A 26,319-nucleotide genomic window follows, 5' to 3' on the forward strand; every position below is an offset into this window, starting at 1 on the left:
AAGTAAGTTTTTTCTATCGTTGATATGATATTATATGCTCTAATTTTTCTTCTGAAACTAGTATTACAAAAACAACCTTTACATCAGATTTTGGGCTATTTTGTCGACATTTTATAAGCAAGTTTACTTTTGTAGGTTATGTATGAAGGTCACAGTTAAATTTAATTTTGTATTGTAGGTTGTGTTTCACAGCAGACACTGTCTGATTGTGGAACACAACGCTTGTTTGGAGTGTTGTTGAAAAAGTAATTGTTTTTGTAAAAATTTAATTTATATTTCAGGAAAAATGGCTCGAGGACGTCAGCAAAAAAGCGATAAAGGGCAATTTGATGAACAATCCATGAGAGCTGCTGTTAGGGCAGTCACCGAAGAGAAGATATCTTTAGGACAAGCAGCTGAAAGATACAATTTAAAATTTCAAACGGTTTATGAATATGTAAAAAGGCAAAAACGGAATCCCACCAAAGAGATTAAAATGGCTCCAAATTATGCTTGTAGAAAAGTTTTTTGTGAAAATCAAGAAAAAGCCCTAGCCGATTACGTATTAACTTGCTCAAAAATCATTAATATCAGAAAAATGGCTTATGAAATGGCAACTATTAATAATTGTAAAATTCCGGAAAATTGGCAAACAAACAAGGAAGCTGGACGCGAATGGTTCCTTGGATTTATGTCCAGACATGCAGAATTAAGTCTTCGCCAGCCGGAACGATGTAGCCTCTCCAGAGCGACATCATTCAACAAACACAATGTTGGACTTTTTTTCAAAAATTTGGAAAAAGTGTTTCAGAACCATGGAAATTTTTACAGCGGTACAAGAATTTATAATTTAGATGAAACTGCTAAAAACCGAAAAAGATTGTTGCTCAGAGAGGGATCAAGCAGGTCTCTTCCTGCACGAGCGCCGAACGAGGTTTACTGGTCACCACTTGTTGTATTATATCAGCATCCGGGAATACAATACCACCAGTCATGATTTTTCCACGAAAAAAGTTGAATGACTTATGGAGCACCGCATGGTACTTTGGGATTGGTTTCCGATTCTGGATGGATGACTGGTGAATTGTTTCCAAGCGTTGTAAGGCACTTCATTAAACATACGTCCAGCACAAAAGAAAACCCTTCTCTCCTAATTTTTGACAATCACGAGAGTCGTCTAACCATAGAAGGAATAAATCTAGCCAAGCAAAATCGAGTGATCATTTTGACCTTACCGCCACATACTTCCAACAAGCTGCAACCATTAGATGTCTCGGTGTTTTTTTCGTTTAAATCATTCTACAATACTGTCTTACAAATATGGCTTTTAGAGCACCCTGGGATACCTGTTTCTATTTTTGATATCGCTGGCTGTGTTGCTTATGCATTTGAAAAATCGATGACTCCCGCTAATATCAAATCCGGATTTCGAAAAACTGGGATTTATCCCTTCGAAAAATTCATATTTACAGATGACGACTTTGCAATTAGCAGCGTAACTGTTAGGAATGTTAATCAAAAGAATGAAGAAGCTCAACGACTTATGGATCCAAATCAACCATCAACATCAAAATGCACTGAAGAAAATCTAATGTCAGACTCCTTAGTTTCAGTATCAGTTAGTTTAAACACAACACCTACACAAAATCACAAAGACACTTTCGTAAGTCCACAACAATTTAAAGGATACCCAAAAGCTGAAGAACGAAAAATTCAGAGAAAGAAGTGAGAAAAAGCTGAAAGTATTATCACCACGGACACTCCAGAAAAGATCGCCCTAGAAGCTAAACAAATGGAGCGAGAAAGAAAAAAAAGTGTTAAGAAGAATAAGGTCGTGAAAAGAAAAGTAATCGATGAAGACTCAACAGACGAAGAAAATGAAGACGCGGCGATGCTTCTAACCGAAAGTTCCGATAATGATATTGATTTTGTAGGAGAAATCGATCCACCACCACTTCTAGATAAGCTTAATAAAGAGCCAGAGGTTGGCGATTTTATTTTGATAGAATTTATGGACAAAAAGAAAAAAAATTATTACATAGCTGAAGTGTTTTGTAAAAAGGAGTAAATGCGAGGTCAAATTTTTGAGAAAGTCCGTTAAGTATAATAACAGTTTCATTTACCCCGAAATAGAAGACGTCTCATTGGTATGTTTGGAAAACATTAAGATGGTGTTACCAAAACCAGCACATGTGGGAACAGCAAAGCGGCAACAATCTTATTTGAAGTTTAAAGTAAATTTTTCAGCTTTAGAAGTTCGTTAAAACATTATTACCTATTGTCTTATTGTGGAACATGCAGTGTCTGGATGTGGAACATGTGTGTTCTACTAACAGACAACTGTCCTTCCATTGTTAAACAAACTTTTTTTAAATTAGTTTTTGGTTTATGGTGTTTGTTCTACCATAAAAACTTATGTTTAGCCTTAATTTATTTTAGTGATAATCATATTTTGGTTGGTTCAAGAAACAAGGTCAATACTTAGCAAAATCTATTTTGTGTCTGATTGTGGAACACTCTCCCCTACATTTTAGCATAAAATGTTATAAAATCAGATACTAACAATAACAGTAGTATACGATAAAAATGTCGAAAAATAACGACCAGGCGTTTCGGAAATATTAACAAAAAACCATCTTCAATAGGAATAATAAAACACCCTGTGACATGAAAACGACTTATTTTTCCAGATTCCTGTATATGAAGTTTTTGTCTTATTTTTAGACAAAAAGATGCAGCTGGTAAAATATTGCGATGTAATTACGGGACACCCTGTATATTCGCACCATTTCATTGGCCATTCGTCCGTTTGTCATATTTAAGCGCATAACGCGTGATTTGAAATTACGATATTGGAATCGCAAAAAAAGGAAATTTGAAAGGATCTAAAAAAGAAAAATGAATATTTATCAGCTGAATTGATAGCTGTCAATTTTGAATATGTCTTTTTCCTTTACATACATTGCCAAGTTTACTAAAAGTCCTGATGGTTATTAAAACAGTATTTTATATTTGTATGGTATATTTTTTATTTATTATACTAGATATTTTTAATTTATGTCTATATTTATTTAATATGCTGTTATATGTATTATAGGTATCGAATTAAAAAAATCACATTGATACTATATCACTTTCCACTTGATTCAACATTTCTGCAGCCATTTGAGTCAGTTTTAGAATTTTTGCATCTAAGTTATTATCACCTTTCGGAATAGGCAAGATTGGTGACATTTTATGACTTTCATGTATCAGCGGGTAGAAACTTTGGAAAACCCTTAAAATTTGGCAACATCCTAAGACCAGTAGATTACTAAATTCTCAAGCCAACCCTAATTTACTATTGAAAGATATTGTTTAAAATAAATTGATAGTTATGTATAGAGGGTGTTCCAGGACCCACTGTAAGTACTCAAGGTGTATACCTTAGGAAACAGTTATTGGTGTTATTATATTACCATTATAATATACCATTTTTATACCAGTATTTTACTGGTATATTTTTGTGAATTTGATAATATTGGATGGCTGTCAACTTTTAAAGAATCGGCAGGATTAACTATTTTTTAACTTTATTGTTTCCTGATATATCGCTATTTACCTTTACCCAAATAATGACAAATAAAGTTAATATTAAAGGAACGCATAGTGTTATTTATATATATCGATTGGGAATTGATTCCTTTTTGATAGCCAAAAGTCTCCATCTTGAACAATACCGAAAGAGAATCTGTCAATAAAAGTAAGTTAGTATATCTATAATATAAGTTTATAATATCTATTAGTAAAAGCCAAAGGATGCTTAATGAGTACTGCTTAAGGTACAAATCAGTCCAAGCAATTGTTTTGGTGATAATACACTTTTAGCCAGTGACCTCCAAGAATCAACATCTCAGGAACTGCTGGAACAATTTTCATGAAATAATAATATGGTATTAGTCAAAGTATGGTTAATAAATATTGCTCAAGATCCACGTCAGTCCATGTACTACTTTTGAAAATAATGAACTTTTTATCCAGCGATCTCCAACACTCATCATTCATGTTTAAAGGTGATCACTTATTTTAAAGTTGAATATTTCAAAGACTGCGACAAGTTTCTTCTATTCTACTGCGTAATATATGACAGCAATCAAAGCTATCTATATTGTATTATGAGTTATAGATATCAAATTTGTTATATATTTCAATATGAAAGCACGTTATGTGCGTAATAAAAGAACCTGTTACTTTTAAGGTATCTACAAGCTGCACCGGTACCATCAGTACTTAAACCATGCAATGAGCAATAAATTATCGAGGGGCAGATGGGCCATCCATCAGGTAGTACGACAGGACAGTACGGAATATTAAACAGAACCACGAAAATATATGGGTGTCAAATTGAAAATTAAAAACAGTGTTTCACAATTTTTATAGAGAATCCATAATGTACCCGTGTGTAAATAATAAAAAAAATTATCAATATGTACTCAATAATACAATGTTATCATTATTAGGGTTTTAAAGTGAAAGTCGCTTTAGTGAAAAAACAATACGTTCGGCAACCGTGGCAATTTCAAAATCGAAGTCGCGTTCTCTCTCTTGATGTCTCTGTCGAGCCCATGAACTTCGTTCCGTCCTTGCGTTGTTTCGGGCCCGGACTTGGGTATTTTGGAAATATTAAAAACTAACATGTTAACAGAATTTTTAATTAACCTTTTTAAAATGTTTATAATAATAAAGGTGTACAGGTTCTTAAAATAATACTTTTTTCTATTTATAATAGCATTTTTCAGGCAGACCAAATTTGGCCGTGGTGACGATAGTTTTAAAATGGCGGACCTGACAAAATGGATATTTGGTATGGTTCACTACTTAGATCCAAAAAATGGATATACGTTATTACACTAATTGGGCAACATCTAAAACGTCGCCATTTTGTTTTGTATTCGAGTAGCAGAATATAATACTAGTTTTAGAGATTGGCTTTCGTAAAAAAATTGCCATTTTGACAGTTAAAAATGTCATTTTTACGTGAAAAAATAAGATTGTAAGTAGATACGATTGGCCGCCATATTGGACCCAGGCGATGGAGCGAGTTTGCCTCTTAGCTGCTAAATGTATATGAATATACTCGTATACAAGTATAATATTTTATTAATAGAATAAAAAAAAATAGTCGCGACTATTTAAATACATGTAGCAGATACACTTCAATGAAGAAATTCAAGAAACAATTCAAATACATTCAGTCCGACTCGCTCCATCGCAAAGTGTTTGCCCCAATGTACAAAAGTCACAAAAATAATAACGCAATTTAAAACAAGAAAAGCCATTAATGGTAAGTATAATAATTGCAGATTACAAAAAAGCCAAATAACTGCATAGCTTTAAACTAATAAGAGCGAGAATTTTTATTATATATTTTTAAATACATAAATGTTTGTGTGTGCAGCAGGTTCTTTATAAGTTTTCTGCAAGTGCAATTTATATTAGTAGTGTGCCCAAACATGGATTGTAATTTAACAGGTATGTATTCCTTCCTTTCCCTATTACATTACTTATTAAATTACAAAATTATAAAAAAATAGTTTGAGAAAATTCAATTATGTTTTTTAAAAAATGTGCAAAAATGCCCCATATGATTTTTTGAAATATGATAACGCCACGACTCTACCTTATTATAAAACATTAAAATCTTGCCCCAATTTGTCCCCCTCTTAGTAATTAATTTTTTTAGATGTGTCCGACAATATACCAAGAAGGATCCTATTTGAAGAGTGGCTAATAATTCTAAAGCAAAATGAGGGCTATATACAGCAGAAAAGCCATATTTTTTGTTTAAAGCTTAAGGAATTTTGGGAAAGACATAATCGAACACATAGTAGAGTAGAAAAAAATCAGGAAAAGTGGCTTAATGGAAATATTACGGGAACTCTCAAAACGACAACTTCAACTTCAGAAGTAGCCAAAACTTCGAGTGACGACTCCAAGTTGATTGGCAGACCTAGAAAATCGTTCGCAAAGTTATGTCCAAAAAACAAAAGAAGACGAGTAGAACCGCTACTTAAAAGCTATTCCATGGAAGAATTATCTTTTGCTACTAATAGGTCAATGCATTTATTTGACAATAAATATTCCACTCAAATTTAGCCAATAAAAAATGTCTTACAACCTCACAGGCTTTGGCGCTTTTTTACGACATTAATCTTTCTGTCAGAAAATACAACATTTTGCGGTCAGTTGTAAATGCGCTTCATCCAGACTGTTTTTCGAGCTACTATTCAGTGCTAATAATGAAAAAAGAATATTTACCAGACAAAATTAAAGTAACTGAAACCTCCGGAAGTCGACCTTCAACAACTCTTGGAAATAACCACGGATAGCATTTTCAAAACTTTAAATTTTAATAATATTCAAGACCACCACCTCAAACTTGTTTGTAAGTGGGGTTTCGATGGTAGCTCGGGACACAGTCTCTACAAACAAAAATTTTCATCGGCAACAGACACGGATGAATATATGTTTTTGACAGCAATTGTTCCGCTAAAGTTACTTGACCTTGACAACCACGGCAATGTGATTTGGGAGAATCCAAAACCGTCATCTACATTTTACTGTCGGCCGATAAAATTTATGTTTGCCAAAGAAAACTCGGAAGTTGTTCGTAAGGAAGAAGAAAAAATATCCAAGTTAGTAAGAGAGCTTAAAGAATATAGAGTTCCCGTTCAAGAAAACACTATTCTTGTTTCCTTTGAAATTATTTTAACAATGTTTGACGGCAGTATTGCAAATATTTTATCCGATACAAACTCCACTGCAAAATGTATCATTTGTGGAGCCAGTCCCAAAGAAATGAACCCCTAAAGAACAAAATTATCGCTTTGGTATATCAACTCTCTACTGTTGGATGAGATTTTTTGAGTGTTTGCTGCACATTGCATACCGTTTGCAAATGAAAGTATGGCAAGTTAAAGGTGACGAAAATAAAAAAAAAATAGAAAACACCAAAAAAGTTATCCAAGCTAATTTTAAAAGCAAAATGGGTCTGATAGTAGTTAAACCAAAACCTGGGTATGGCTCCACAAATGATGGAAATACTGCTAGGCGCTTCTTTCAGAATTCTGATTTAAGCGCCGAAATAACAGGCATTGATAAAGGCTTAATTGAAAAGTTTCATTTAATATTAAGAATATTGGCATCTGGTCGTAAAATTGACGTAACTAAATTTAGGGTTTTGCTTAATGAGGCCCGTCTTTTGTACTTAAGCCTTTATAGCTGGTATTACATGCCTAGTTCTGTTCATAAAGTCTTAGTCCACGCGTGCGACATTATTGACTTTTTTGAATTACCTATTGGCCAGCTTTCAGAGGACGCGTTAGATGCTAGGCATAAGGAATTTCGAAAAATCCGACTGTGTAACAATCGTAAAACTTCAAGAGCAGATGCCAATACTGACATTATAAAAACTCTCTTACTAACTTCGGATCCTCATTTATCTACATAGACGATCATCCTCATTTATCTACATTAGACGATCTTTAATTAAAAACAAAAAAACTGCCTGTGACGATGAAATTAAAAAATATCTGATAAATGAAGAATCCCACGATTCTCATTCATTTTTAGATATAACGGAAGCTTTAGATACTGATACCGAAACAGAAACTGATAATTCAGACTAAATTTTAAGTGGAAAATGATTTAGAATAATATCCTTTAAGTTTTTATATAGGTATATGTAATTTTTATTTTTGTTAATAAATAATTTGATTTATTATATATTTTATTACCTAGATAAATTTTTTCAAAAATATCGAAAATACAGTTTTTTAACTACGTATTTATTATTTAATAATTTCAATTACCCGCCTATACTCCATACCTTTTTAAAATCCTATAAAAACACCTTTTTAAAATATAAAGGTATAAATGAAGCTGTATCTATATCTATAGATATAGGTATTTACATACTATAGGTTTTATAATAGACATAAATTCAACTTTATTTTGCTCAAACAAATACCTACACCTACATGATAGCCAGATATGGTTTGTTTATGTTCTAAACATTTTCTTTACACAACCACAATTATTCCAGTTTTTATGGCATCTCACTAGCTCAAATATTAAAAAAGGCAAGAGAGGTGCCGTATTAGAAAAACCCTGTGCAATTTCCAAAAATATGCTAGCCATATGTCTCTGTAATGCATTTTGGTTGTTCTTTAATATTAATACATTAAGACATGAATATGTTTAAAACATAGGTTGTATATTACTATTGTTCCAAAACTCCTAACTTACGCAACACTGTGCATCGCCTAGGTACAATATGGCGGTCGAGCATACTCACTTCTATAGAACCTGAATTTTACTGATTCTATAATTAATTAAAACCCCGTATGGTGAGCATAAACAAGTAATAAATAAAAGTTGATTTACTCTTTTTCGCAAATAAGTTGGGCAAAGAGAACTTATGATGATAATATGTGAGACAGACATGAAAATATCCATGTGAAAGTGTTATCCATTTTAAATTAGTGTTTTATCGTTTACTAGCCTTGTCTTGATAAAATAATCCAGCAGAAACTGCAACGTATACAAAATACGTAACAAAATACGTGTTGTCGATTTGTGTGTAATTTAAGAAAATTTGATCGTATGTCCTATATGTCTATCGATTGCAGTGGATAAAAATGTCATTTCTTTTTAGGTTTCCTTTTTTTACTGTTATGTATCGGCTCTATAAGAACCAAAAGCCAAAATATCTGTTAGAGAAATTAATTCCAAGAAATGCGATTCATGATAGAGATATATGACATAAGACTCTGACATTATCACACCATAGCACAGCCCTTTTCTCATGTAGTTATACGTACATTGCCGTAACAATTTGTAATCGATTTAGACCTAATTTTTCAATTCCAGTACCTTGCTTTAAAAATGATTATAAAACTTTGTTATTGCGGAGGGTTGTTGGGTGGGGTCAGAAATAAAACAGAAACCTGTTTACCTAAATGTCGACGTTTCGACTTATATTAAGTCATCCTCAGGACACTGAAATGGATTCAAGTAATTACAGAGATAAAATAAAGTAATTTCGAGTACATAAAAAACACTATTAAAATAAATGTTCTTTAAGTTACAAAAATTAAAACAACAAAAAACAAAAACCACAACACAGTTAAAATTACATTCAGGTACAATCCGTTAAAAATTTTTTTTATAAAAAAAAACAGTATAAAATATTTTTTTTTTTTTTTTATATACTTTACACCTCTTACCTAAGTCTAGGTTTCTTAAGTTATAATTAAAACACATTTATAATAGGAGCGTAGAATTATGTTTAACATGGGTTTAATTTGTAGGTGTTATTGTGGGCAAACTAGAATCAACAATAAGCCAAGAAACAAATGTTTTTATTCTTCCGAGCGTTTATTTATTTAATTTTTATGATTCAATGTTATGTTGATAAGTTAAGGATTAGTAGATAAGGAAGATGTATCTATACGTTCAAAACCAGAAACTTAATTTGTTAATACACTGTGTGACCTAAATTTGGGACATACACTCTTTGACAAAAATAAATTTTATGTTTTAGTTTTATCTTTTTGGTAGTAAATTAATTAAATTATAGTAACTTGTATTTAGATCATCGGTGTCTTGTTTTTTATTAATGCTTTCTTTATACTTTTTTATATTAACCATTTCTAGTAAAATTCTTTTTTATAATTTGATTCTCTGCCAATGATCCGAGTGCTGTTAAAATCAAATTGGTGTTGTTGATTGAAGGAGTGTTCTGCTAGAGCAGTCTTCCCAGATGGTGCGTAGTTCGTTGGTTTTACGCTTCTTTCGTGTTCGCTAATTCTGGTTTTTAAGTACCTGCCCGTTTGACCCACATACAGACCTTGATAATCAGAACAGGGTATTTTATAAACCACGCCACTTTGTAACTCATTTGGTGTTTTATCTTTGAGTTTTGAGAAGTATTTGTTGATGGTATTTTCATTTTTGAACGCTATTCTGACTTCATCATCAGAAACAACTCCTGATAGCCTTTCAGACAAACCTTTGATATAAGGAATTTTTGCAAATTTATGGTTTTGGTTTTCTTTGATTTTTATAGGTGTAGGGTTGTTGTTTAGGATTTTGTTTAATAGTTTATGAGGAAAATTGTTTTTTAGTAAAATATCTTTAATTTTGTTTACATTTAGTTTTGTTGACATTTAGGTAAACAGGTTTCTGTTTTATTTCTGACCCTCCGCAATATTGAAGATAGTGGGTCACAAACACGAAATTGAAAATAAAACTTTGTTTTTGGAGGAGGAACAACTGCACAATTCGTGTTTTTCTCTACGGATTTACAATGTATTTAATTATTTTTTTTTTCTCTCAATTTGTTCTTTGGTTAATTTTTACATAACTATTACTGTTTGTTTGTCAAATCATTTGTAATTACTGGTATTAGGGTTAAGAGTAAAAAGTAGCTTTAGCTAATCTTCGTCTTTTTGGGCAAATGTAATGTAATGTGCAATTGATACCAAATAAAGACATATTTATTTATTTGTTTAAAATATCTCCTAATAAGTGTAATTTCTATCTGAACCACCTTTTAGGTATGAAGCCACTATGTATACAGTTTCCAAGGTGTCCAGTTCAAAATGACATATATAAATGATTTTGTAACACACGCAATTAAATTAAACGCCGCATATTGGACGTAGCAGAGGCGAGGCCTGCGCGACATAGTAACAGAGTACTCTGTCCGGCCTCTGTCGGTTGTGGAGTGTGCACAGTTTTCTCTGCAGAGTGGCAACTGTTGTTGTAAAAAAATGGAGCTCCTAATTGAACTCGTGCGGGCAAATAAAGTATTATATAATACAAGTCACAAAGACTATATGCGTACAAATATTGTTTAGTTTGAACGTCACTTAAATCACTTAAGAGATTAAATTATCCATGCATTCTTATTTTTTTTAAATGAGTACTTTCACCTAAACGCTTTTTTCGCCGTTTTAAATAGAAATACAACAGAATATTTTCGATTTCCGAATCCGATTCTGAATCTAAACAAAGTTTGTCTTCTGTAGACATACTTAATTCTAATAACTAATAGGTACCGTCAATTTAATTATGCTCTTTATATGACAATATAGGTAAATATATATATAACAAAAAAAGACAAATAGCTACGACATGCAAAGGTCCTACGTTAAATATGCGCTCGTCGCAGAGGCAGAGCAGAGGAATAGTTTTCCTCTGCTATGTCTCGGCTGTGCTGTGCTCTGCTGCCCTACGTTCAATATGCGGCTAGCCTTAATATTAGGCCAAATTTAAACTGCTAATATTTCGGAAACTATCAATTTTTGGACTAGATAACCTTATATGAAGGTAACCTTATTTTTAATTATCTTTATGGAAAAATTATAAAAATAGGGGGTTTCCATTTAAAAAAATTGACTTTTAATGATTTTTTTCATTTTAATTTTTAATGCTAGTTTTGACTCCCCTGTATTTTTTTTAGCCAAATATTAAAATAGTCTTTTAAAGTGGTCCTGCCTTGAAAATAAAACCAAAACTACCCAATAAATAAAAGCTACTAAAAGGGAGTAATCGGTAATTATGTTAGGGCTTATAAACATAGTTTTTCACATGAAATTAAACATATGTCAAAAACGGTTACACTTAGGCATAGGACATTATACACAAAATATATCTAGAATTTCACGTGGAAGCCAAAAATGTAAGAATATATAAGGTGTTCTATTTAAAATAACGAAGTTGACACCTATTTCCGGTATAACCGGAAAGGTCACAACTGACAAAATATTTTAGTTGTGTGGCCCCCATCGACTGTGCCATGTGGCCAAATTTTCAACATTTTTGAAAAATTACTTTCCGAGATATCAATCGCGTCTAGTCGTCGTGTATAGCTACACGAGACACGCTGTATAATGATATATATAATACATGGATTATTGGAAACGGTTAGGGATACAGGGTAGACCAAATGGGAAAAAATGAATGCCCATAAATAATATGTCGTCGACTTCTTTAAACCCGGAATAAAAACCTATAAGGTAAATGTACCTATCTTCGGCACTACCCCAATTATCGGCACTTATTACAAATTATCCTCTTAAATAAGATTCCTGCTACGAAATCGTTGAATAAAAATATTCTAAATACTTCTGTAAATCTTTTTCTACGCCTCTGTAAAATCGAACGCTCCTCTGTCAAAATCTGAAAAGACAGCTGTCAAAACAATACTGGTCAGTTCGCGCATTGTTGAATTGTGCATTTGTAGTTACTTCCATTAAAAAAAACAGGTAAGCTAAATCGTGTTATAATTTATGATTAAAAATTCGCATAAACATTCCATTACATTTAATATGTTTCGAAACTATTGTTTTTGATATTTTTTCTGTTAAAAACTATTTTTCTCTTGCTTCTTCGAGAATTTTATGAGTGCCGATAATCAGTACGTAAATATTAATTTAATATTATAGTTATGTGCCTTATAGTGCATTTAGGTCGATTTTACGTTGAATTATTAACTTACCATGGGAAGTGATTGATCTTTAAATGCAGTATAAAACAAAGAAATTACACACCAATTTTCGGCACTCTATATTTTGTACTAAAGTTAGCCTTATTTGACGCATAATATATCTGCCGATAATACATACACTATAAGTGCCGATAATTGGATACGTTTTTTTTTAGATCAGAATTACTTTAATAACAATGGAAAACAAGAAACGAATTCAATATTCTACCGAAGCTATAAAGAATGCTGTTGGCGCCATTCAGGCAGGAATGCCTTTTAAAACAGCTAGCAAGTTATATCGGGTACCAAGATCGACCCTTCAGGACAAAGTAAAAGGTAGAACGAATTTAGATAAGAAATGTGGATTAGGAACTATACTAACAAGTGATGAAGAAAACTTACTGGTAGCATGGTTATTCCGGATAGCAGCTTGTGGATTTCCAGCAACAAAAACGCAGTTATTAGATAGTGTTCAACTATTACTCAAAGAACTGAATAGGCCTAATAATCTCACAGACGGTAGGCCTGGACGGAAATGGTATGAACTATTTCTAAAGAGGCATCCAGAACTGGCAGCAAGAATTTTCCAAAACCTCACTTCTGCTAGAAACATTCTAACAGCAAATCGCATTCGACAGTGGTTCATAGAAGTACGGGCCTACTTACAAGACACAAAAAACCTTAACATTACCTATGACCCCAGCCGTGTGTTCAATTGTGATGAAACGGCTTTCTTCCTCACTCCGAAGGGAGACAAAGTTTTAGTTCGAAAGGGGGATAGAACAGTTTACTCATTTGTAAACAATAATGACAAAGAATGCTTGACGACTTTGGTGACATGTAGTGCCCCTCTGGTCAAATTTTACCGCTAATGATCGTTTAGAACTACAAAAGAATTCCCAAATCAGTTGTCGAAAAAGTTCCAAAACACTGGGCAAGTCGGAAAATGGGTGGATGACTGGTGAAAGCTTTTTTGAGTACATCGCCAATATATTTCACCCTTGGTTAGTTGCTCAGAAAGTCCAGTTTCCCGTTATATTGTTCTTGGATGGACACACATCTCACCTGACGATGTCCCTTAGCGAATTTTGCAGTAAAAATAATATCATCCTAATAGCTCTTTGTCCTAACGCAACACATATTTTGCAGCCACTCGACGTGGCTGTGTTCCGACCGTTAAAACTTGAGTGGAAAAAGAGCGTACACCGATGGAGAATGGAAAACCAAGGCCAAAAGATTACCAAAGACTTCCTTGGAATCCACTTTTCAAAAAATTACTAATATCCCAGATATAATTAAAAACGGGATTCGAACCTGCGGGCTTGTTCCCTTCAATGTTGAGAATATAAAATTTTCCAAATATTTCAAAACGGAAACCGGAGCACAAAATCATCGAGAGAACCCTGAACAGCCTACAAAATCACAAGCAGCTTTAAGAAGCGTGGAACAATATATTCCACCAGAGACCCTTAGATTATTTCAGCTTTCCGGGTCAGTCTGGGAAGGACCAATAGAACATACTAGCCTGTTTTCACTCTGGATGAAAATGAAGACCGAAGGAGCCAATAAACAGACCAATGCAATAGTAAAGTTTGTTGATGAAGCACAAGGTGAAAATGAACTCCAAGAAGACTTAAATGGAAATGATCTCCAAGAAGACTTTGCCGCAGGTGATTCTTCTACAGAGGCAGAATTTTACAACGAAATGGATATCACAGATGTCAATGAAAATGACAAATTAATGAATGACGTGTCACAAGTGGATAATCAACCTCAAGAAGACACTGAAATTGATGTTACAGAAATGAGTGACTGTACAAATTTATCTCTTCCAGTAGGTGTTGCTGAAGATATTCCCATCATAATTGCAAATACATTCGATGAATTTCAACATGACGTACATGTGGAAAACTCTTGGCATAATATTTCTTCTCCTGTAAAACAAAACTTTCAAGAAATTGGCTCTGACCAAATTACGACAATGCCCAGCAATAAAACAGATTCTATAAGCGAGAAAACCTCGAATTTAGAAAAAAAAATGTCGCCTTTGCAACAAAATGTTGCTTTAGATGAATCTGTTCCGACTCCATTCAAGAAAATTTTATTTTGGCCTACACCTAAGGAAAACGGTGCTAAGCCTAAACCAGTTAAGGATAGGGTACCTGCTGTAGCAACTTCATCTCAGTCTGGGAAGGACCAATAGAACATACTAGCCTGTTTTCACTCTGGATGGAAATGAAGACCGAAGGAGCCAATAAACATACCAATGCAATAGTAAAGCTTGTTGATGAAGCACAAGGTGAAAATGAACTTCAAGAAGACTTAAATGAAAATGATCTTCAAGAAGACTTTGCCGCGTGTGATTCTTCTACAGAGGCAGAATTTTACAACGAAATGGATATCACAGGTGTCAATGAAAACAACACACAATTTTAGCTTTAATATTTAATATAATTATTAATATAATATTTAAGAATGAACTCTTAACAAATTTCGTTTTCTACCTACATAATGTTATCTATTGACTACTTAGATACCTAAGTAGTAATATTCTATGCCGATAAAAGGATCTTATTATATGCCGAAACTAGAGCATGCTTTTATTTAGGTGTGCCGATAATCTGGGCAGAGGAGGCTTCTTATTTATTTCCTTTTGTGAGTAGCATATGTTTATTTTAGGTTAAAATAAACATTCCGTCTAAAATATGACACATTTTACTAGCCAAATAAATACTCAGAATATAGGTTGGGCAAATATTTTATTTACTAAATGAATTAAAATGATGCCCAAAGGCATTCTAACAAGCTAAAGATGCCGATAATAGGAATGTTTACCTTATACGGCGAAAAAAAAAAGAGTGCTATAAAATGCTTTATAGCTTGTTTATTATAAAAGATCCTACAAAAACCCAGTTTTGTAGAAAAGTGCGACCGTTTTTGTTTTGCAAATCAAGAACCTCTAAAAACTAGCGCTAAAAGTAATAAAGGATATTGTTTCGAAATTTTTGACAAGATGCGAAAACTCAAGTTGGCAATTTCAAACATGGCAGTTGTAACTAGAATAAAAATATCCCCACTCCTATTTAAAATTTTGAGGGTGGTTGCAACCCCCGCCAAAGGGTTGAAAGTAATAAAAAAAATTGTCCCCCTAAAATCAAAAATCAACGGGTCGGAGCATTTTTTGAAAAAGGGCCCCAAAGCTTGCTGGACTGTTTTCGATGGGCCACCGATGCACTGTTTTTAGGATTTTTACTATTGTAAATTTATAAAACATTAAAAGTTAATAACGAAATTTGGTTAAAAAAAAATTAAATACAGTAGGTACATTTTAAGAAATTATTTTCATCTTATCTGCCCTTGTTGACCAACAGAGGTCGACGCACCATAGAGACAAAAAAAACCAAATATGGCAGTAAACCACTAAATTTTAAAATAAAATATTCTAAATATATAGATATTAGTATTCTCTTAAATCACTGAAGCCTTAAGAATAAAATGTTAATAAAATGATCCTGAATACGGTCCTGTTTGCTAATGAGTCTGGCGACCTTACTGCCATCTGGCCTCGGTCAACAAACTAAACCGTCGATCAGCTCGAGAAAGAAACAAAAACCGATCGGCTCGAAATCGCGAACGGCCGCTTCCGACCTGACCTCCATTTAAACAGTCGATATTTCGCTAATTTAACATAAATAACAACGAATTCTGGTGCCATTTGGTGTTTTATTGTGTGGAAAATTTAATACCGATAAGATATTATCGAAAAGCGATCGTTTTCCCATGTAAAAAGCGACTTTAATGCGGGTGTGGCCCGATAAACAAAATTAGTCATCGAAGGTGGCGTCGCCGGTTTCGACTGACTGACAGTTTCCCCCCCTGAAGAACCAACAAACGAAATTTTAATAATGTCAACAGTGTAGCCCGATTTGCATTTTCCGTTTGTGTTGTGCCGGTTTCATAAAATTTTCATTAGTTTTTCCAAAATGAGTGCTAACAACGTGAACGCGGGGACCGTTCCCACCACTCAGGCCACGGCCACCATCAAAAGTCGTCCAAATATGCCCAGCAGTTACATGTACACCTCGAGCAGTGCTCTTTTAAACCGAAATAACGAGAATAAACCGACTCCACCTCCTACTTTACCTAAATACACTTCGAGTTTTAACGCGGGCAGTGGTTTAAACAGGGACAGGGATAAGGACTCTATAGGGGGTTCATACAGGCTCTCCAGCCTCGACAGGCTTGCCATGAGGCAAAAGTTTTTGGATCAACAGAGCCCTACTAATGGGACAGCCCCGACACCACAGACCAATGGGGATAATACTAGTAATGGCAGCATCAACACATCTTCTATCAACCCTCTTCAAAACAAAAGAGAAATATTTTTTGCTAGTACAGGTAAAGGTTCAATATATGTCATCTTTTATTTGAGGTTATGTTTGTTCGGGTGTTTCATTCGAATCTTCTGTTATGACTTTCAAAGTAAATATTCCAGGTATAAATCTACTTAGTACTCAGAATTGAAAGAACTCATCCATTAGAATGTTGGTACAAACCTAAATAAAGATTCATATTTTATTTTGTATTTTGTTATCATCAGATTAGATTTTTAATACCAGAAGCAGACACAATAAAGTATTGTTTTTTATGTATTTGTACTCTTTTTTGTTGAAAACAAAGTTATACAGAGTCTCCCAAACATAAAATATGACCTAATAGCAACCCTAATTTTTTTTGTGTATTTTTTAAGACAATATCAAATCATACATAATAATAATAAATTCCTTTATTGCCATCAAAATTCTTAATAAAAAGACAAAGTGATGTCAACAAATTTTGACTTGAATTAAAATCTTATGACCTAAGTTAAAAAGACCTAAAACAATTTTTTTCAAAATAAATAAAATTATAAAGTAATATCTACGTTAAAATCAACAAATACCCCATATAAACACAAAAACTTAAAAATCTGTAGTTCATAAAGATACATTTTTATTTACTGAATTTAAAAGAGTAGAACCTTTTTTCAATAAGAAATCGCTTAACACTCTGTTTAAATAAATTACGGCTCTGAATCTGTCGCAGACCCGCCAGTAACATGTGGTATGACTTTACTGCTCAATAAGTTGAGCTCCTTTTAAAGAAAGCTGACCCGTGTGCAGGTACTCCAAGAGCTTCTCTGTTTCTTGTTATGGTCGTCATGTCTCGTGAGTACCCATCCTGATTTTTTGGAAATAACTGAGGATGCTTCTTAATGAACATCACAAGTGATAAGAAGTAAAGTGATGGGGGCAGAACGTACACTGAAACCATCAAAATACTCCTCTCTGGGAGCAAGTCCAAATATGCACCGAATTATTCGTTTTTGCACCTTAAAAATATTTTGGGCATCCCTTCCACTACCCCAAAACATGATGCCATAATTCAGCACTGACTGAATGTTTGAAAAGTAAAAAATCTTAATGGTTTCTATTGATAGTTGATCCCTGAGTCTACGAAGAAGACCACAGAGGCTGCTCAGTTTTGATGTTAAGTAATTTATGTGTTTTTTGTAACTAAGACATCCATCCAAGTGTATACCCAAGAATTTAATACTGCTCAACCACTCTATAGACCTTCCATTAAGTTTTACATAGAGTGATGTGTCTTTTTTGAATTTAGAAAATGTAAGCAGGCCAGTTTTTTCAGTATTTAATTTAAGTTTTTTTTCTAGATTTTCTTACATAGTTGCAAAATTTCAAGATAATTAGAATCAAATTCTTTTATTTAATACAAACTATAAAATCTGTTTTTTAACAAATGTTTGTGGGAACATTTGCAGTTAATAAGTTAGCTTATTTGCAGTTTTGTATTAGTATATGCTCTTCAGAAATAAGCAATAAAAGCCTTTTTTAAAAAAAATCAATAACATAATATGCATTTCAATTTTGGGACCCACTATCTATTAATTTTTACATAAATTTACAGACTCACACTATAGAATGAGAAAATTATTGCCTAAATTTAAACAACTTAAAGAGTTTTTAAATTTAAAACACTTAAAAGCACTATATTTTGCTTTAGTACAACCACACTTAACCTATGAACTTGTGGATGATTGAGGTAGTCTAGAAATGATTATTAAAAATAACTTTTGATAAAAATACATTATTTGCTTCTATTTGGCTTTTCAGTTTTACTGGTTATTTGATTTATGGCACTTATATAATCAAAAATTACTCATAAACCTGCACAAAGATACAATCTTTGTTGAAAATGTAGGTCATAGCTATAAGACTCAAGATTAAAATGAAAATACAATAGTACCACAAAGTACAAAAGCTATTGGCAAGATAGGTACATATTACATTTCCAAAATTTATAACTTGGTTTCCAAAAATTTAAAATGAATATTAGAAACTGGATACAGCAGATAGATCTACTACTTTGATTGTTTTTTTTATATAAATAAAAATTTCTATTGGAAAAGATTTTATAAATAAGAGACATTAAATAACTGAATTAGTCTAAATCGATCTCTAACTGGCTTGTACCGCAGACCAAAACATAAAAAAATTATTTTTTATACAATTTGTATTTGATCTTTTGTAAGTTAGTTATGTACAAGTACATATTGCTACTTCTGTGGTTATTGTTTAGTTACTTCTTTAAGAATTATATTAAAGTTAATGATTGTTTAAAGGTTTTCTTGCTGTCATAAATAAAGTGATTTATTGTTATTATTAAAGGTGCCACTGACAGAATCTTTCAGCAGCAACTTTAACAAACAAACTGCAAAATAGAATATTGGTGGAGGCGACTATATATTTGGATAGTAAAATATATTCTACATAAATCAATACAAAATGAGATTTTAAATATAGTACTTATGATGATAAACACCTGAGATTTAGAATGTTTTTTCCATGTTAAAAATTAGTTATTAGTTCAAATTAATAACTAATAAATCAATCATTTTAGTTCATCCTATTTTGTTCTATGTTGTTTCTGAAAGGAAATTATGTCTTTCTAACTTTGTCTCTATCAGGTATAAAATACTACAGTTTAAATACAAACATAGTATCCAACAATATCTTCTTTGTGATTCTTCTTTTAAATGAATTGTCTACATTTCCACTAATTTTAATTCTAATACATAAATAGAAAATAATTGAATTAAACAATTATAACACTGCATACCTATATAAAATAATGTGGCATGTATGAAAAAAAGATTTGAAAATATATTATGTGTCTCGGATATTACCTAGAGAATGAATAAAATTTATTTATTTAATAAATTAAAATTTTAGTTTGTTATTTATTGTTGTCTTGTCAGTAGAATATAGTACTGGTAGATAAAATCACATATGTAAAAATGCAAACCATCTTGGAGTACTCACTTGTTGACTTAAAAACATAAATTTTAATTTTGCCAATGGCAATTGAAAAGTGCTATAGTGAATGTCATTTCTAATTAAAATATAATTATGTTAAATTTATTCTGGCATTTTTTGCTCATTAGTCTATAATATAATTAAAAATTATTTAATTAAACAATAAGTTGATTATAGTAGTGCATTCATTAGGTAATATGGCATCTATGAAAAATTGATTTTTTTTTAAATAAAAATTGAAGATTTATTGTGGTAAAAGTCAATTTAAACTATTTTTAATTCTTAAGCCTTTTTACTCACTCAGTGAATTTTTTAAGTATGAAAAGTAATGTTTGTAAGGTGTCTGCAACGTAATTTGCTAAGATAGATTTTACTTCATATATAACGGATGTTTTTCTATATCATGTATTTTTGCTGATCTTTTTCTTGTTATCATATAATTTCATTTGTTTATTTACAGGTTGAATAAGCCTAATATGTAAAAATAGTCAGCAAAGTAAAATTCATTCCTCAAAACTAAAAAATAAATAAAATCTGAACTTTTAAGAAGGATGTTTTAACCAACATAAAGTCATCTTAATATTTTATTCTCAATTTTATATTTTCATCTTTATAATGGGCATTTATAAGGTACCTACTGGTACTTACTACCTGATAAGCAACAATAAGAACAAAAAATTTAAATTAGGGACAGATTAAAATTGATTATCAATGGGTGCTTAACTCCTAAATGTGTACCTGTTCAGATACCAATAGTTGAACATCTTTTAAAATTTCATTATTAACTTCACCTCACAGCATAAGAAAATATGACGCTCATTAATAAACGTTTTTCAAATTACAAGTTGTAACTGATTAGTTTTAAATGTAGAAGTTACTAATTAATTAACCTTCTTTTATTTGCTTCCATGTCAGAACTGAATATAGTTGGTTATTAAATATTTTAATACTATCTTTTAAGTGCCTGGGTTTCTTCTATTTGTCAGTTATTTATACTTTATATCTGATGATCTCCATTAATTATCCAAGATTTTAAAAAATTCTTATCATTCTGAGGTTTTTTTTATGTTTGTTACCAGGAGCTACTCCAGAGCAACCCAAAGACACAAACCGACTAAACAAAACCCCAAGCATTGAAAAACCACCGGTACCAGAAAAAAAGGAAACATTAATAGATGGCCCTCCTCCCAAAGAAACCAAAGAAAAAGATGAATCAAGCAAAGAATCTAGTCCAGAAATCATAAAAGAAAGACCCAAAGTGAAGGAGCTGGACGGTTACGTAGGATTTGCGAATCTCCCCAACCAAGTATACAGAAAAGCCGTCAAAAAAGGGTTCGAATTCACCCTAATGGTAGTAGGAGAATCTGGACTCGGAAAAAGTACATTGATCAACTCGATGTTCCTTACTGACATATACAACTCGACCGATTATCCGGGGCCTACACAACGCCTAAAGAAAACAGTAGCAGTAGAAACCACTAGGGTCATGCTAAAAGAGAATGGCGTAAATCTCCTTCTCACCATGGTGGACACGCCTGGATTCGGCGATGCTGTGGACAACAGCAACTGCTGGGCTCCCGTAATCGAATATATTGAGAGTAAATACGAAGACTACTTGAACTCCGAGGCGAGAGTAACGAGGAAACTGAGTCCGGACCAACGGGTACATTGTTGCCTCTACTTCATACAGCCCTCCGGCCACGGACTGAAGTCCCTAGATATAGAATTCATGAAAAGACTGTGCGATAAAGTGAATATCATTCCCGTTATTGCCAAAGCCGACACGCTCACCTCCGACGAATGCGCTTTATTCAAAAAGCAAATTATGAGTGAAATTGCTCAACATAAGATTAAGATTTACGAGTTTCCGGATACTTCCGAGGAAGACGAGGAGCATAAGTTAAATAAGAGTTTGAAAGAAAGAGTTCCTTTTGCTGTGGTTGGATCCAATACGGTTATCGAGGCTGATGGTAAGTACTGCTTTACTTAAGAATACTGGCTACTACAAAGGGAAATTTGTTCATTTTATTCGAAAATGTTAACTCAGCGGTAAATTAAATTTTATTAAAAATTTAGGAGTTGCAAGCTTCTTTATGAGGTCTAGAGTGTTTTCTTAATATTTGAATAATGTTGACATACTGATCAAATTGTAAAATCTTCCTTGGAAACTCCTGGTTTGATAATCAGGTCAACAAAAGAATTTAAAAAGTTGGGATAGTCTTATTAAGCCTAAATTACTTTATGCAGCAATAGTGTGATATATGAAGCACAGGTTTTTGAAATATATGTATATATATGCTTCAAAATTGATGGAGTACACCCTGCAAGTGGTCTGACCTTAAGTTAATTCTACTAAGTAATTTTTTTTATCTATGAGGCATTGTGCTATTTATTCTCAGCTGTTCCCCATATCCACACTAGAAAACACTTTTTTTTTAATTTAGAAAATAGCAACTTAACTTAGCAAGAAGTGCACCTTTATATTGAGCTTGCTCATGATTTAATATTTTACACAGCAATAATGATATCGACCTGTTTAATGGCAGCATAGTAAAATTTAAAGAGAAAATTAATGCAATAATTATGACATTATAACCATCAAATATCTCTTTCTATATAAGCCCCTTATTTAATTTTCTTTTGCCTGTAGTATACTCTGGAGTTCTGAGTTTGGGATTTCGTTTGTTTCTGAACCATTTCAATTTTTATAAGAAGCTAACTATTTTAAGTTATCTAAAGTATATAAGTTTATCTGTTTCTTATAATTACTTCTTGATTTGTCAAGCATAAGTTAAATAATTTTGTAGTCCAAAATGGATAAGTTATTGGATATAAGCATGAAAAAATATAAATGTATTTAATTTGGCTGGCGTTTCACCAAGCAGGTTTTTCAGAATACTAAATACCAAGTTATTTTTTCATTTATTTATCTGCAGGGTAACACACCTACTCCGCGATTAACCCTGTGCATTATATCTCATATTTCAGGTCTCTTTTACGTTGGATTAAGTCTTATCTGACGGATAGACAACAGCGGGTTAAAATTGGTGGTTTTTTGTCAAACCCATTTTCAACAACTTCAAAGGTCATAGGGCTCCCACTTTGGACCATTGTTGTTCAGCCTCTTTATCAATCTTCATGGCTCCCTATTAGAATCTGAGTTCTTGTTGTTTGCTGATGATTTGAATATTTCTTCTTCTCAAGATCAGTTGGTGCTCTAGAGAGATTTAAACAAAGTATTTTTCTGGTGTCGAATGAAATGTCATTAAATATCAAGAAATGTGTATCCCCTCAAAGCAGCTTGACTCACGATCAAGTGGACTCGTGGATTTAGTTGTCTTTTTGGACCCGAGACTTACTTTTTCCCACCACTCTGAGTATACCATAAATAGAGTAGAGATGTTGATTTTCGTTACTAATCGTTACTCGACTATTAAGTAATCATTTAAAGTATTCGTTACTATGATTACTGTACTGATTGTGTTACTTTTATTGGTATTTGCATGTAAAATACCGCTACCGGTATCGATTGACAATAATCATGCACAAAAATTAATAATAAATATAAAAAAAATTAAAATTTAATTAAAAATAAAAATGCTGATTTGGTATTTACCTATTAATTAAAATATATTGTTTTAAAAAATATTTATTATTATAAAAAAAACAACAAAACGTAACATTTCGAAAAATAAAACTTATAAATGTTGGTTATTATGTAAAAAAATTATCATTTCCACGTTTTCACCTTTTAGCCTGTTTCTCCTTTCTGACAATATCTGTCTTGCGGTGGAAAATGTCCCTGTCAGATGGGACTGATGTTGTTACTATGCATAAGTATTTTTTTGCTAATTTACAAAGATGAGGATATATTGCCGTTCTAGCTTTCCACCAGTCTATTGGATTTTCTTTTCTGTTCAAAAGATCCTCAGCTATATAAGAGCGACATTCTAAAGTAGCTGCTGTTTTTGCATCAATTTCTTTTCGCGCAGTTGCAATTTTATCAAAATCTGCCCAAATTAAATTTTTCTGTTGTTCCGTTTCGAATCTGCTTTTTCTAGTAGATGCTCAGTTTTACGTGGTAAATCCCGGCGTTCTGCACCTATCATCCGAGCTACTTCTGTTTCCAAGTGTTCTTTGGCCAAATTGAAATGATGTTCTGATGAAAAAACTTTAAAACGTGCATACATACGTACGGTGGTCTGCGCTTGATGCTGTATAAATAGTATAGAGTATAGGTATTAGGTAGTAATAATTTTTGAATTCGGTATTCGTTACTTCGGGTATCAATGAGTAACGAGTACTCCTGTAACGAATAGTTACTTTTTCAACATCTCTAAAATAGAGCTAATAAATTGCTTGGATTTTTCAAGAGATCTTGCGCAATGACTTCACCAATGTGTCAGCATTCAAATATTTACCTAGTGAGATCTCTTTTTGAATTTCCAATATAATTTGGTCAGCTCATTTTCTCATTTACATTGAGAGGATTGAAAATGTTCAGTTCAAGCCAGATATGCTTTTTTGAATTCGGGCCTGAACCTTACCTGGTCTGAGACCATGTCATACTTGAGTATTAACTCTTTATCGACCAGAGGGCAGTTCTTTGATGTTTGCTTTGCATTTAATGTCCTCAATGGTATTGTTAAAAGTCAAGAGTGTGTGTATCCTCTTACACAACACGAGGTCAGCAGCTTCTCCATATTCCCTTTTGCAGAACATCTAGCAGAACAGAACTAGACTTGCAAAAGATCTTGACTTTCTTCTGGAAGTCTTCAGCTAGGGTTGTTATTTTGGGAGAGTACCCTATAGCCCCACTCTTTAGGTGAAGCTAAGTATTGTTTATTAGAAGTATAGTTATTACTGTTAGCTACTAATATGTATTTGAAATGTTGTATACGTTGACCGATGTATAAATAAATTAAAAATTGCTGAGAAAATCCATTATTTTATTTTCTAGGTAAAAAGATCAGAGGACGAAAGTACCCCTGGGGAATCGCCGAAGTAGAAAACTTGGAGCATTGTGATTTCATAGCGCTAAGGAATATGGTGATAAGAACGCACTTACAGGACCTCAAAGACGTCACCAATAACGTTCACTACGAAAACTACAGGTGCAAAAAATTAGCTGGCCTGGGCACTGATGGAAAACCATCGAGGATATCCAATAAGAATCCCCTGGCCCAAATGGATGAGGAAAAGAGAGAGCACGATGCCAAAATGAAAAAAATGGAGATGGAAATGGAACAGGTAAGGGTATGGAGGGAATATTTTAATACCGAACATCAAATACGACGTGTTTGTTTTTTTTTGCAGGTCTTTGAAATGAAAGTGAGAGAAAAGAAGCAGAAACTTAAAGATTCTGAAGCGGAATTAACAAGAAGACATGAAACAACCAAGAAGCAGCTGGAGCAACAAGCCAAGGAGCTCGAGGAAAAACGAAGGCAGTTTGAACTCGAAAAGGAGGCCTGGGAAAAGGAGAATCAAGTGACCATTGAAGATTTGAGGAGGAGGAGCTTGGAGGGATCCAGGGAAACTATGGATGGTAAGAAGGAAAAAAAGAAAAAGGGCCTTTTTTAAGTTGCTTTTTATATTTTTGTGTGAGTTGGGACGAATTTCACTGGGATGTAAAAATAATTTCTCTTGTTCTTTATAAAGTGTAATTTATTTTGATGGAGTGGTGTGAGGTTCGAAAAATTTATTAAGCTTCCTAGATGTTAAGATTTTATATCTTATGTATTGTGTATTCTTAACATGCAGTTTAGGTCTTAGTATACAAAATAATATATAGGTATAAGCATTTCTTTTCAAAAGGCTGTTTTTTTATCGTTTCATGACAATTTTTAAATTTCAAAGACTTTTTTTGGGACTGATAAAGACTTCCACATTCCTTTTTTTTATACGGTTTTCATTCACAAAAGGTGTGTTTCCTGTAGTATAAGTATCCAGTCCAAATTAGGAGAAAACTGCCAATATTATGACCTAATATTAAAAAAAAAGCTGAAATCCTACATAAACATTTCTCTCGAAAAACTAATAGCTTGAAATATGATATATGTGTAGTATAAAAAATATATTAATCTTTAATAAGTAATTGTAAAAAAATATGATATACATATGTGTTATAATTTATGAGTATCAATTTCCTTTTTAATAATATTTAAAATTGTGTTTTTATAGTATAAAGTGCTTCATAGCGATATGAAATCAATACTGTTCTAAATTATTTCTAGACATATGATTTTGTGTGCCATCCAATATATTTTTTTTTTAATTTGTGAGATTCGAATATAAACCCGAAATTATGTTGTATAGAATTATGATTAAAGCAGATTTTAAATATATTTATTTTTAATTTCTGTAGAATGGATTTTTATTTGTTTTCTGTCTACCTGTTGATACATATAGTTTTTTATTTAGACAATCTGTCCA

The 26,319-nt window shown here is 32.6% G+C and overlaps 2 protein-coding genes across 3 annotated transcripts in view; one reads left to right on the forward strand and one right to left on the reverse strand.

Moving 5' to 3' along the window:
• Window positions 1-26,319, reverse strand: part of LOC126739889 (band 3 anion transport protein) — a 124,949-nt gene that overhangs the window by 14,511 nt on the left and 84,119 nt on the right. The gene's annotated exons all lie outside the window — the stretch shown is intronic.
• On the forward strand, window positions 16,102-26,253 carry LOC126739890 (septin-7). Its single transcript, XM_050445712.1, has 4 exons — window positions 16,102-16,909; window positions 20,967-21,857; window positions 24,848-25,137; window positions 25,204-26,253. The coding sequence occupies exons 1-4, from the start codon at window positions 16,495-16,497 to the stop codon at window positions 25,465-25,467; spliced, it is 1,860 nt and encodes a 619-aa protein (XP_050301669.1). The 5' UTR covers window positions 16,102-16,494; the 3' UTR covers window positions 25,468-26,253.

This window comes from Anthonomus grandis, chromosome 8, assembly GCF_022605725.1.
Source record: "Anthonomus grandis grandis chromosome 8, icAntGran1.3, whole genome shotgun sequence".
Classification (NCBI taxonomy): domain Eukaryota; kingdom Metazoa; phylum Arthropoda; class Insecta; order Coleoptera; family Curculionidae; genus Anthonomus; species Anthonomus grandis.